This window comes from Portunus trituberculatus, chromosome 49 (genome assembly GCF_017591435.1).
Source record: "Portunus trituberculatus isolate SZX2019 chromosome 49, ASM1759143v1, whole genome shotgun sequence".
Classification (NCBI taxonomy): Eukaryota; Metazoa; Arthropoda; class Malacostraca; order Decapoda; family Portunidae; genus Portunus; species Portunus trituberculatus.
The window spans coordinates 1656286-1669558 of NC_059303.1; the positions used below are offsets into that span (position 1 = coordinate 1656286).

General features: G+C 39.3%; 1 protein-coding gene across 1 annotated transcript in view; it reads left to right on the top strand.

Annotated features, from left to right (window-relative positions):
* Nucleotides 1–13273, top strand: part of LOC123499074 (tubulin-specific chaperone D-like) — a 563551-nt gene that overhangs the window by 224845 nt on the left and 325433 nt on the right. Inside the window, exon 8 of the mRNA XM_045246676.1 lies at nt 12981–13129. Coding sequence (XP_045102611.1) covers nt 12981–13129 — 149 coding nt within the window. The remainder of the gene's footprint in view (nt 1–12980; nt 13130–13273) is intronic.

A 13273-nucleotide genomic window follows, 5' to 3' on the forward strand; every position in this document is an offset into this window, starting at 1 on the left:
GAAGAAAGAAAGAAACAAGAAAAGGATATAATTGATAAATGTAAAGACCAACCAAGGCTTTTTACAGACATGTGAACAACAACATCAAAAATAGAGAAAGTATTGAAAGTTTAGAAGTAAATGGAGTATGCAGTGAGGATCCCAGGAAATGGCAGAGGCTATGAATGGATGCTTTCGGAAGGTATTCACAAAGGAGACTGCTTTTGACAAACCACTGGTAATGGAACAGAAAGGGATTATGAAGGAGTTTCAAGTAACTGTGGAGGAGATCAAGAATATGATGGGGAGTTTAGAAGTGAGAAAAGCTGTGGGACCTGATGGGGTATCAGGATGGATTTTAAGAGAATGCAGGAGCAACTGGCAGAAAAAGTTTGTGAAGTAATTGATGCCTCATTAAGGGAAGGTGTAGTGCCCCAAGACTGGAAAAGAGCTAACATTGTCCCAATTTATAAATCAGGTAACAAGAGAGACCCATTGAACTATAGACCAGTGTCACTTACAAGTGTGGTAGCTAAGATGTGTGAGAGGGTGGTGAAGAATAGATGGACAGACTTCTTGGAGAAAAATGACATACTTTGTGAGTGTCAATTTGGTTTTAGAAAAGGGCGTTCATGCACGACAAACCTGATATGTTACTATTCGAGGGTGATAGATGTAATACAGGAAAGAGATGGTTGGGCTGATGGAATATATCTGGATTTAAAAAAGGCCTTTGATAAGGTACCACACCGGAGACTGATCTGGAAACTTGAAATGGTAGGAGGAGTGCATGGCAGTTTACTAAAATGGATGGAAGACTTTTGGTAGGAAGAGAAATGAGAACAATAATTAAGGACAGACCATCAGAATGGGGCTTGGTGGAGAGTGGAGTTCCACAGGGATCAGTGTTGGCACCAGTAATGTTCGCGGTCTACATAAATGACATGGTGGATGGGGTGTCCAGTTATGTGAGCCTATTTGCAGACGATGCAAAATTGTTAAGAAAAGTGAGATGTGACAAAGATTGCGAACTACTCCAGGAAGACTTGGACAGAATATGGAAATGGAGCTGTACATGGCAAATGGAGTTCAACACGACAAAATGCAAGAAATTAGAGTTTGGCAAGAGTGAAAGAAGAATCAGGAGTATGTACAAGATAGGAAATGAAGACATAAAACCAGTCATGAAGAAAAGACCTTGGGGTGACAATTACCAATGACCTATCGCCAGAGAGACATATAAACAAAATAATTGGAGAAGTATTGAACTTATTGAGGAACATAAGAGTGGCGTTCAGATATTTAGATGAAGAAATGATGAAGAAAATAATTACTGCAATGATAAGACCGAGGCTTGAATATGCAACAATACAGTGGGCTCGAACTTAAAGAAACACATAAGGAAACTAGAGAAAGTACAGAGGGCTGCAACAAAATGGTGCCTGACTTAAGAGATTTGACTTATGAAGACAGACTGAACAGAATGCAACTTCCGACCCTGGAAAACAGAAGAGAAAGGGGAGACCTGATAGCAATATACAGAGTGATGATTGGCATGGAAAAATGGATAGGGAAGATCTGTGTATGTGGAATGAAAGAATGTCGAGAGGGCATGGGAAAAACTAAAATGGCCACTTATAGGAGTGATGTGAAAAATATAGCTTCCCTCATAGAAGGGTGGAAGCATGGAATAGTTTAGACGTGGAAGTGGTCAACGCAAGGAATATTCATGATTTTAAGAAAAAGCTGGACATTAGTAGATATGGAGACGGGACAGTATGAGCATAGCTCTTTTCCCGTATGTTACAGTTAGGTAAATACAATTAGGTAAAACACACACACACACACACACACACACACACACACAGATACAGACCAAACAGGGATTACAGGCTGGGTGATGAGAAAATTAAAGAGACCAATGAAGAGAAAGACTTAGGAGTAACCGTGCAAAACACCTTGTCACCAGAGAAACACATTAACAAGATTTTTTTGAAAACATACATGCTTCAAAATATTGGCCTTGTATTCCACTACCTAGATGAAGGAATGATGAAGAAGATATTATGTACCTTAATAAGACCCCAGTTAGAATATGCAGCTTGTGTCTGGTCACCGCATATGAAGAAAAATGTGAAGAAGGTGGAAAGGGTACAGAGGCTGGCTACAAGGATGGTACCAGGACTCAGGGAGTTAGACTCTGAGGAAAGACTGAGGAAGCTGGGGTTGACCACATTAGAAGAGAGAACAAGAGGAGACATGATAACTATGTATAAATTGGTGAACAAGATTGACATACTGGATAGAGAGTTGATAAAGGTGACCATAAGTAATCATCTCCGAGGACATGGAAAAAAGCTAATAGAGGATATCTGTCTAAATGACGTGAGAAAATACATTTTCCCACATCGTAGCATTGATAAGTGGAATAAACTGAGCAGTGATGTCGTTGACATGGTGTGTGTCAACCAGATGAAAGAGAGATATGACAGGAATGGACAAGGAGACAGGACACAGAGAGCTTAGCTCGGGCCCTGTAATACACAAATAGGTAAATACAAATAGGTAAATACACACACACACACACACACACACACACACACACACACACACACACACACACACACACACACACACACATAACTTAAAGAAAAAGAAGAAAATATGACAAACAAAATGATAGGAGTCCTCAAGACAAAAGAAAATCTAGTTAGAGAAATTGTAGAAAAAAAGAAGAGTGTACAGTACCCTCCCGAGTTTAGCGCTTGCTTTCTTCTTAAGATATAGCGAAACTCAAGATCGCTAAACTGGGTATTGAAAACAATGTAAAACGCTTATTCATTCTGGCCGGGACGAAGCTGATTTTTTTCCTCCTACTTTACTCCTTATTTCAAAATACCGATAAATTGGTGGGTGTATTCAGTTTCAGTGAAGAATGCTCTTGTTAAGACGAAAAAAACTGGGATACACACTTTATTGAAAAGAACAAAAGAGAAAAGAAATAATAAGAACTCTAACAGCACATAATCTCAATCTGGGGCATGGTCTAGGAAAGCAAATTGTTTCATCGGCGTTGAATATTTCACGGAGATCGTAACTGCTGTCCTCAGTCATCTGTTTCAAGACACCAATGAAACTTTCCACCTCTTCTGTAGATGCGTCTGCTGCTTCACCCAGACATCGTGCCCTCTTGAACGAGTGTGTTTTTTTTAACCTTGAGAACCAGCCATTACTAGCAGAGAAAGGTGGAGGATTGTCAATGTTTAACTTACGTGCCACTGCAGCATATATTTCTCTTGCCTTCTGTCTTACCTTACCAGAAGATATGCACACATTTCGGTAATTTTTGTCAACAATATATTTCTTCAAATAGTGTTCTATTGTTACCATCAACTTGCTTGTAGGATGCGTGATGTGAGCAACTTGAATCACAGAACTCCTCGGCGTCTTTCAGGAAAGATTTCCTCACGTTTTCTTATTCCTCTAACTGTCTAACAGTAGACTCACTAATGTTGAACAAGTTTCCAAGGAACAGGTCCCATTCAGCATCAAGCTTATCAACATTCGCCTTTTTCCTTCATGTTTAACAGTCTTTTCTTCTTATGCCTCTCTGGCCTGCTTCCTTTTGAAGTAGGTTTCTTGAGCCACATGCTGCAGTGCCTCCTTTATTTCCTGACATCAAATTAATTAGCTTGCATATAAGAACTATCAAGATGCTGGTGGAAGAGGGCTGGGAGCGTGCACACGTGGTCAGCTCAGTCAACCAACTGCAGGAGTCTTGGGGCAGCATACGTGGCGCCCGAAGTAAAGCGACCGATACTTGTCAAAGCAGAAAAAGGGCGATACAGCGCCAAACTCGGGATGGTAAGAATTTAGACTAAGCGCCAAACTGAGGATCGCGAAACTCGGATAGCGCTAAACTCGGGAGGGTACTGTAGTCGTATTTGGAATAAAATAAAAAAATATAAAATATAGACCAAAAAGAGAAAAAGAAGAAATTAAATCAGTCAAAGACCTACTGAAGAATCTTAATGATGAAGATAGGCAGAACTTGGAAGAGGAAGTAAAAGAAATAAACAGAATTGGACCATATCAAGAAGGAAAAAGGAGACCAATTAAAATACTACTAAAATCACAAGCAGCAACAGAAGAAATATTATATAGAACAACAAAACTTAGAGAAACAGAAGGCTGCAAGGATATCTATGTAAAGAAAAATAGAAATGAAGAAGAAAGGAAGAGATACAATGAACTGGCAGTAGCAGTAAGGGAAAAGAATAATGAAAGGTCAGAAGAGAAGAAGAAGGCATTTTTTTGGAGAATTCTAGGAGACAGGATAAGGAAATGGTATATAAACGAGAAGGAAGAGAAAAAAGTGGAACAAGTTTAACTAAAAATGATAAAGGCAAAAGACTAAAAATGATGTATACGAACATACACGGGGTTTTATCAAGTAAATTAGAATTAAGAGATTACATAAGGAAAGAAAATCCAGATATTGTATGCCTGGCTGAAACAAAACTAAATGAGGCAATCATAATAGTTTTGGATAATAGGTATAATGTATGGAGAAGAGACAGAGTGGATAAAGGAAGAGGAGGAGTCATGATAATGTTAAGGAAGGAGATAGTGATCAACCAAGTGGAATGTGGGGAAGGAAAAGCAGAAGTATTGTATATTAAGATGCATATTAATAAAAAAGAGATAACAATCATTGTAACATATGTGCCACCAAAAACAAATTCATGGACCAATCAAGAATATAAAGACATGATAGATGACACAATTAGGAGTGTAATGAGAATCGTTAAAGAAAGGAGAAAAGTGATATTAGTAGGAGATTTCAACTGTAAAGAAGTGGACTGGGAAAATTATGAAAGTGGTATGGGGAAGAAGCCTGGGAGAAAGATTCTTGAACCTAATGATAGACAATATGATGGACCAGAGAGTAAAGGAATGCACAAGATTCAGAGGAAACGACGAGCGAGATTGGACCTAGTTTTACAAGGGGTATACAAATAAATGATGATATAAGATATAAGTGCCCATTGGGAAAGAGTGACCATGCAATATTAGAAATAGATATAGAAGAAGGAAAGGAGGATAGAGACGATTCATACAAAGGAGACCAATTAAATTACAGAAAGGCCGATATTGAGAATCTCAAGAACTATTTTAAAAACGTAGACTGGGAGGAGATGGAAAACTCAGAGACATTGCAAGACAAATATAACTTATTTATGGAAATATACAAAATAGGAGTCAGGGAATATGTCCAAAAATATAGACCAAAAGAAGAAGGAAAGAAAGATTGGTTTAATGCAAGGTGTGCTAGGGCAAAGGAGAAAAGAGATGGAGCATGGAAAAGGTGGAGGAGAAATAGGAATCCAACAAACAAGGAAAACTTCTAGGCAGCGAGAAATGAATATGTTAAGGTGAGGAAGGAAGAGGAAAAGAACTTGAAAAGATATTGTCGAAAAATGTAAGGAGCAACCAAAATTGTTCTATAGATTCATAAATGGAAAAATTAGGCAAAAGAAACAATAGAAAGGTTAAAAGGAGAAAACGGGATGGTGGAAGACCCAAAAGTATGGCAGAACTATTAAATAAAAAATTCCAGGAGGTCTTTACTAAAGAATCCAAATTTGAGAGGCCACAGGGTAATAGAGAGACAATCTATATGAAAGAGATTAAAGTAACCAAGCTTGAAATAAAAGAATTAATGAAGGAACTGGATGAAGACAAGGCAATGGGACCAGATGAAGTCTCTGGTAAAATACTGAAAGAATGTAGGGAGGAATTAGCAAGTCCTATATACAACATCATAAAATGCTTAATAGAAAATGAAACAGTACCAGTAGAATGAAAAAGAGCTGAGGTGGTTCCCATATATGAGAGTGGAAGGAAGGAAGAACCTTTAAATTACAGACCGATATCACTAACTAGTTTAATATGCAAGATATGTGAAAGAATAATAAAGAAACAATGGATTGAGTTTCTTGAAGACAACAAATTAATATCAAATAGCCAATTTGGTTTTAGGAAAAGACGGTTGTGTGTAACTAATTTATTGAGTTTCTATTCTAGAATAGTTGATAGAGTACAAGAGAGAGAAGGATGGGTTGACTGTATTTATTTGGATTTAAAAAAGGCATTTGACAAAGTGCCACATGCAAGATTACTATGGAAGTTAGAGGAGAAGGGTGGCTTAAAAGGCAGCACATTGAGATGGATAGAAAATTATTTGAGGGGGAGAGAAATAAGGACGGTAGTTAAAGATATGAAGTCCAAGTGGAGAGCAGTAGAAAGCGGAGTGCCACAAGGGTCAGTATTGGCACCAATACTTTTCCTCATTTATATTAACGACATGCCATAATGAGTGAACAGCTACATAAATCTGTTTGCAGATGATATGAAACTGTGCAGAGTTATAAAGCAAAAAGAGGATTGTGAATTACTGCAAGACCTAAATAAGATATGAGAATGGAGCAAAAAGTGGGAAATGGAATTCAATGTGAACAAAAGCCATGTCATGGAAATGTGAAAGAGTGAAAGATGACGCAAGGGAATCTATAAGATGGGAGATGGAGTAGAACTGGAGAAAGTAAAAAATGAAAAGGACTTAGGAGTGACGATGGAAGAAAACAATCAACCAGTAAGCCATATTGATAGAATTTTTAGAGAAGGAATATTGGAGTAACATTTCACTACATGGACAAAGAAATGATGAAGAAATTGATAAGTACTATAATAAGACCCAGATTGGAATATGCAGGAGTAGTGTGGACCCCTCATAAAAATAAACACGTAAGGAAATTGGAGAGACTACAAAAAATAGCTACAAGAATGGTTCCAGAATTTGAAGGGATGACATATGAGGAGAGACTAAAGGCTATGGATCTACCAACCCTGGAACAAAGACGGGAGAGAGGAGACCTGATACAAGTTTTTAAATTGATCAACGGAATGGACCAAGTGGATAATGAGAAACTGATCCTGAGAGAAGAATATGACATCCGAAGCACAAGATCGCATAGTAAAAAGCTGTGAAAAGGAAGATGTCTGAGAGATGTTAAAAAATTTAGTTTCCTGCAAAGATGTATTGAGATGTTGAACAGTTTAAATGAAGAAGTAGTGTCTGCAACGAGTGTGCATAATTTTAAAGTAAGATTGGATAAGTGTAGATATAGAGACGGGGCCACACGAGCATAAAGCCCAGGCCCTGTAAAACTACAACTAGGTAAATACACAAACACACACACAGGTGGTACGCAACACCAAGCTTCTAGGTGTCTTGGTGGACGATCAATTATCATGGAAGGAGCATGTTTCCACCATCATCAGGTCAGCCTCATACAAGATCTATATGCTGCGCCGAATCAGGTCTCTGGGTGCACCGGCATATGAGCTGAGGGGAATGTACCTCACCTTTATACTCCGTAAGCTCATGTACGCCTCCCCAGTGTGGTCCTCCTCCCTGAACCTCACACATTGACAACAGCTGGAGAGGGTTCAGAAGAGAGCGTTCAGGGTCATCCTTGGGCCTGCCTACAGGTCCTACGAGGACGCCCTGACCTGCCTGAGTCTGCTGGGGCTGGCCACAAGACACCAGGATGCCTTGGAAAAATTTTGGGAAGGGCTGCTGCATCATCCACGTCTCCGCCACCTGCTACCCTCAGACGTGCCTCTCCCTGCCCGCGCCACATGTCACCAGAATCGCGTGGCGCCCTTAAGAGCACCGCGCACTGACCGGTACCACCTTAGTGCGGTGCCCACTATGGTGCAAGTCATAAGTAAATAAATCAATAAGTAATTTCTTGGTTAAGTTAGATACATAGTTAGGTTAAGCATTTCATTGTTTTAATGTCCCCCCTTTGTACATTTTCAGTGTAAATTTTTTGTTGCACTGCCAAATTAATAAACCGTATATTATTATTATTATTATTATTATTATTATTATTATTATTATTATTATTATTACACACACACACAATCACACACACACACATTATAGACCTTTTTCACTGACTTCTATTATATGTAAGATATGTGAAGAAGTAATTAAAGCCTAGTGGTGTGAATTTCTAGAAAGTGAAGGAATCTTAAGGGAGAACCAGTTTGGTTTCAGAAAAGGAAAATCATGTGTATCAAATTTATTATGTTTCTACTCTAGAGTTGTTGATATTTTACAGGAGCAAGATGGCTGTTTCGATTGTGTGCGCGTACATTGATTTGAAAAAAGCATTTGATAAGTTACCACAAAACAGGCTAATGTAGAAGCTGAGAAGTATTGGGGAGATAAAGGGAACCTTGGCAGTCTGAATGAGAAACTACCTGACAGGCAGGGAAATGAGAACGGTGGTAAAGGAGTGAAGTCATAGTGGAGGAGAGTGACCAGTGGAGTTCCCAAGGTTCTGTGCTTGGTCTCATCATATTTCTGATCTACATAAATGATATGCCAGGGGGAGTGAAAAGTTATACGAGTATGTTTGCAGATGACGCAAAGATTATGAGGAGAATAAGAAATGTGGAAGATTGTAATGTGTTGCAAGAGGATCTGAACAGGATATATAATTGGAGTGTAAAATGGCAGATGGAGTTCAGCATTAATAAAAGTCATGTACACTTAACTCTCGGCTAGTGCGCCCAATTGGTGCCGAAATATCCGCGCCATAGCCAAAAACGCGATAGCCGAATTGAACAACTAATGGTGAAAATTGTTATTGGTGCTGCAACCACAAATTTTACTCCTAATATCCCTCATTTTTACCTTTTTCTTTAATTAATGTATGATCCATTGGTACCAATTTAATTCAATAAATTCATAAACAACATTTCACAGCTAGGGTTCTTTCTTGTCTCATTGGTTTACGTTGGGCGATGGTAGGAGGACGGCGTGGAGGGTTGCTGGCCATTGTGAGCACAAAAAATGGTAGAATCTGGCTATCACTGTCTAGTGGGGAGGACGCGCACTCAGAGACTGTGTTTCATCTTGGCAGGAAGGCGGTTTTGGCCAATGAGCACTCAGATATCCCATGACGTCATGGTTGGGCGCGCGATAGCAGGCATCTGAGGTCGAGATAATTAAATTTTAGTAGCTTTTCATGGGTGCGTGATAGCAATAAAACACGATAGCTGAAGTCGCGATAGCCGAGGGTTGACTGTAATGATAATGGGCAAATGCAAATATAGACTCTATAAGGAGTACCAGCTGGGGATAGAGACAATAACTGAAGTCTGTGAAGAAAAGGACTTAGGAGTGATTATACAGAACAACTTATCACCAGAAAAGCACATTAACAGATTATTTGGAAAAACTTACAGCACACTCCAAAGTATTGGATTCTCATTCAACTACAGGGAACCCCCTTTTAACGAAGGGGTTACGTTCCTAAAAAACACTTCGTTAAGCGAAACTTCGTTAAGCGAACCGATTATAACAAGTTTACCCCCTGATTTGAACTTCCATTGAAAGTAAGTAAAGCGAGAGTGCATCATAGTACAGTAAAAGGTTTAATGAAAGTAAGAATTATGAAGTTAAACATTTAGGTAGTTTAACTTAAGTCATTATAATGTACACTAATGTATGTATGTATGTAACTTTATAATGTTGATGATCTTAACTTTATGAAGGGAGGAAGAGTGAAACGGGAAAGACACTAACCGGCAACCTGTGGAATGTAAACAAAGTGCGCATCATTGTACTGCATACAAAACTTATGTACCACATTTCCACAAGGCTTTCCATTTTATCCATTGTAGAGTCAAGAGTTCAGGTGGTTCTTTTAGCTTGCAAGGAAGATACGGTCTCACCAGCCTCCTTAATAGAGTCTGCTGACTTGAAAATAGAGACAGTATAATATGGAGTCAAGATAGTGGCCAGCACTGCTATAGTTTTCTGGCCTCTCTCATGTCTGTGAATAATATCTAGCTTCATTTGGAGAGTAAGAGACTTCCTGGTCTTCTTACGAACACTAGGCCAATTGCAGGGCGTTTTGGTGGTAAGTTGAGCTAGGAGAGACAAGCTGCTGCTGAGGCTGTTATGTTTTGACTGGGGAGTGAGTGTTGCGCGTGTTGTCCACGAGAGGCTTGATCTTGATCTTGATCTTTATTCTATAGGTGTCCCAGGATTTTTCCTGAGGCAGGCCTTAGTACCAGCAGCTCCTGGTGTATTCAAAAGCCTGTCATCTTGCATGATATGGTGGGGCTTTCAAATTTGGAAAAAAATTATCTGGATAAAACTTCGTTAAAGCGAGTTTGGTGTTCATTAAACGAGCAGATGGTAGTAAAATGAAACCTTCGTTGTAGCGAAATTTCGTTGTGTGAACCTTCGTTAAACGGGGGTTGCCTGTACTTGGATGAGAATATGGTAAAGAAAATATTAACCACATTAATTAGATCTCAGTTGGAATATGCAGCAGTGATATGGTCACCACATATGAAGAGACATATGAAGAAACTAGAAAGAGTGCAGCAGTTGGGAATGAGGATGATACCAGGTTTTAAGGAGGTGCCATACAAGGACAGATTAAGAAGACAGGATTTACCCACGTTAAAAGAAAGAAGACAGAGGGGAGATATGATAACAATGTATAAAATAGTAAATGGAATGAATATCCTACATAGAAAAGGATAAGGATGTCTTCCAACAGTAAACTGAGAGGACACCCCAAAAAAATACAAAAGTTCAGTTGTATGGGAGATGTCAAGAAATATAGTTTCCCACATCGTGGCATTGACAAATGGAACAAATTGAGTAGAGAGATGGTGTGTGTCGCGAGTGTCAGTCAGATGAAGGACAAACTTGATAAATGTGAAAAAAGAGACAGGACATAAAGAGCCAAGCTCGGGTCCTATAAATCACAAATAGGTAAGTACAAATAGGTAAATACCTAGTGCTGGTGGCAGATGAAGCTGGAAGGACAAGAGGACATGCAAAGATGATCATGATGAAGCAGTGTGTGAAGGATATTGAAAATACAGTTTTCCACATAGAACGGTGAAAAAATGGAATGCATTGAGTGATGAAGTTGTTACCGCACATAATGTGCATAGCTTTAAAGAAAAATTAAATAAATGGAGATATGGAGATAGGACACTATGAGCCTTGCTCAAACCCTGTACAGTACAATTAGGTAAATAAACACAAAGAGAGAGAGAGAGAGAGAGAGAGAGAGAGAGAGAGAGAGAGAGAGAGAGAGAGAGAGAGATGTGCTAATCCTTACTGCCTGCATCTCCTCCTTTCCTTAACCCCTTGTCACTCTTTCCCTTGTGTCTTTAGAGGGAGACAAAAAGGGATGACAGGGTAGCAGGTCATGGTCACAAACCTGTTAGGGATCATTTTACGGAAGAGGTTGGCAGATATATGTCCAACTGTGTAGAGGAAAATAAAACAAAAAATATTGTCAATTCATTTTGCTCTATTCCCAAAACTTTTTTCAATGAAGGTTCGGAAGGAGCCATCAGCAGCATCACTACAATCTGCTGTTTTATAACTGAACTGGACACTGAGTTGTTATTAGTGTGTTGAAGTGAGATAATGATACTGTGAAGTAAATACTATTAATTTTGTCCAGCTTTATAACTTTGTCTCAAAATAATCTTTTGTAATAGTATTATTGTGAGACTTGGATGATGTATACACCTAACCCTCCGTTATCGCGCCCTTCCGTTATTGCGTTGAGGCATTATTGCGCACTCATGAAAATCTGCAAAATTCAGTTTTAGCGCATCTGGAAAGTCTTTATTGCGTACCTGTAGTAGTAGTAGTAGTAGTAGTAGTAGAAGAAGTAGTAGTACTACCTGTATCCCAACCGCACACCGACGAATGTTTAGGTGGGGGAGGAGGAGGAGGAAGAGATGGAGGGGGAGAAAGATGATGATCATGAGGAGGAGGAGGAGGAGGAGCTAGCAGCCAATCTTCGCTGTGTATTCATGTCATGTGCTTTGAATAAGGGAGCTGATTGGTTCCAGTCACTCTGCTCACCACCACCACCACCAATGCCACCACCACCACCCCTCAGTCTCACGCGTGGTATTCTGTTGTTCAGAGCTGGTTTTTTAGGAAACTTTTTTGGACTGAGGCACCAATTTATTTATTTCCTATTTATTCTTCATTTCCGTTATCTCATTTTTTGCTATTGTGTGGTTTTTTAGGCACCAATTTTGCACGATAATGGAGGTTTAGGTGTAGTTGTGATGATGAAGGTAGTGAGAAAATAGTGTTTGAAAAGATCATAGGAGTCTTATGATATAGACAGAGGGTGGAGAAGCGTGGCAGTGAGGCATGGGGTGAGGCAAGGGTCTTGGAGGGGGAGATAACATACGTGATAGACGGGAGGCGAGGGTTCAAGATCAAGTTCTCAGCCACAACTGTCTGCGATTATAAATTTGTTTCTTTTTGTGCTCTTTTCTTGAAATTTCTTATCCTAACTCTCATTAAATTTATATTTTCAAGGACATTATAATCTGAAGAGTTAAGTGAGGTAAATGACACATGACCCTTCTTGACGTCTGGCTACCTACTGAGTCACTCAGTGAGAGAGATACACACCACAGGTTGAAGTTTATCGAGAGAAAAATATTCATATAGATTTTTCATGTGTAGACACAAGTATTAAGTGATGCATCATTGTTTAGGGCGTGAGTCATGCTATGACGCAACTGCACAAGACTTAATAATGGCTACCTGATGGGAAGGGTATTTAATTATCAAAATATAAACTACACCATCTGGTAATTAGGGTCTGAAGGTTTTGGGAGACCATAATCCCAAAATAAATCCTACACCGTTCCCCTACAGTCCGAGTTGAACTGCCCGCTCCCTCCTCCCTTTTTTTTTGTGTCTGTGTGTGTGTGTGTGGGCGGGGGGGGATAATTTGTATAAATTGGACATTTGTGTTCATCTGACCAACCCTTCCCCTTATTAGTCCAAGTTAGTGAGGGTCAACAGTATTCTTATTTCTATGATATTTTTGAAATTCTTGCTTACCATTTCCCAGGTGGTCAGCTGCTAAAGGTATTGGCCGAGTGACTGGTCGGCTCCCACAAGAATTTGGAGATGAAGTTGTTGGAGCAATTTTGGAACTGTTCTCTTCTCGGGAGTCTGATAAGGCATGGCATGGAGGATGTCTGGCTCTTGCCGAACTAGGTGAGGTAGCAGGTTCATGACATTTGTGTTGTTTTTTATTACATTTTTTATTAAAATTAATGAAGTTGATAAGCTTTGGTAGGAAATATGATTTATAATGTCATTTTTAATGTGTATCATATGGTTAATCATCTGGCTTCCATA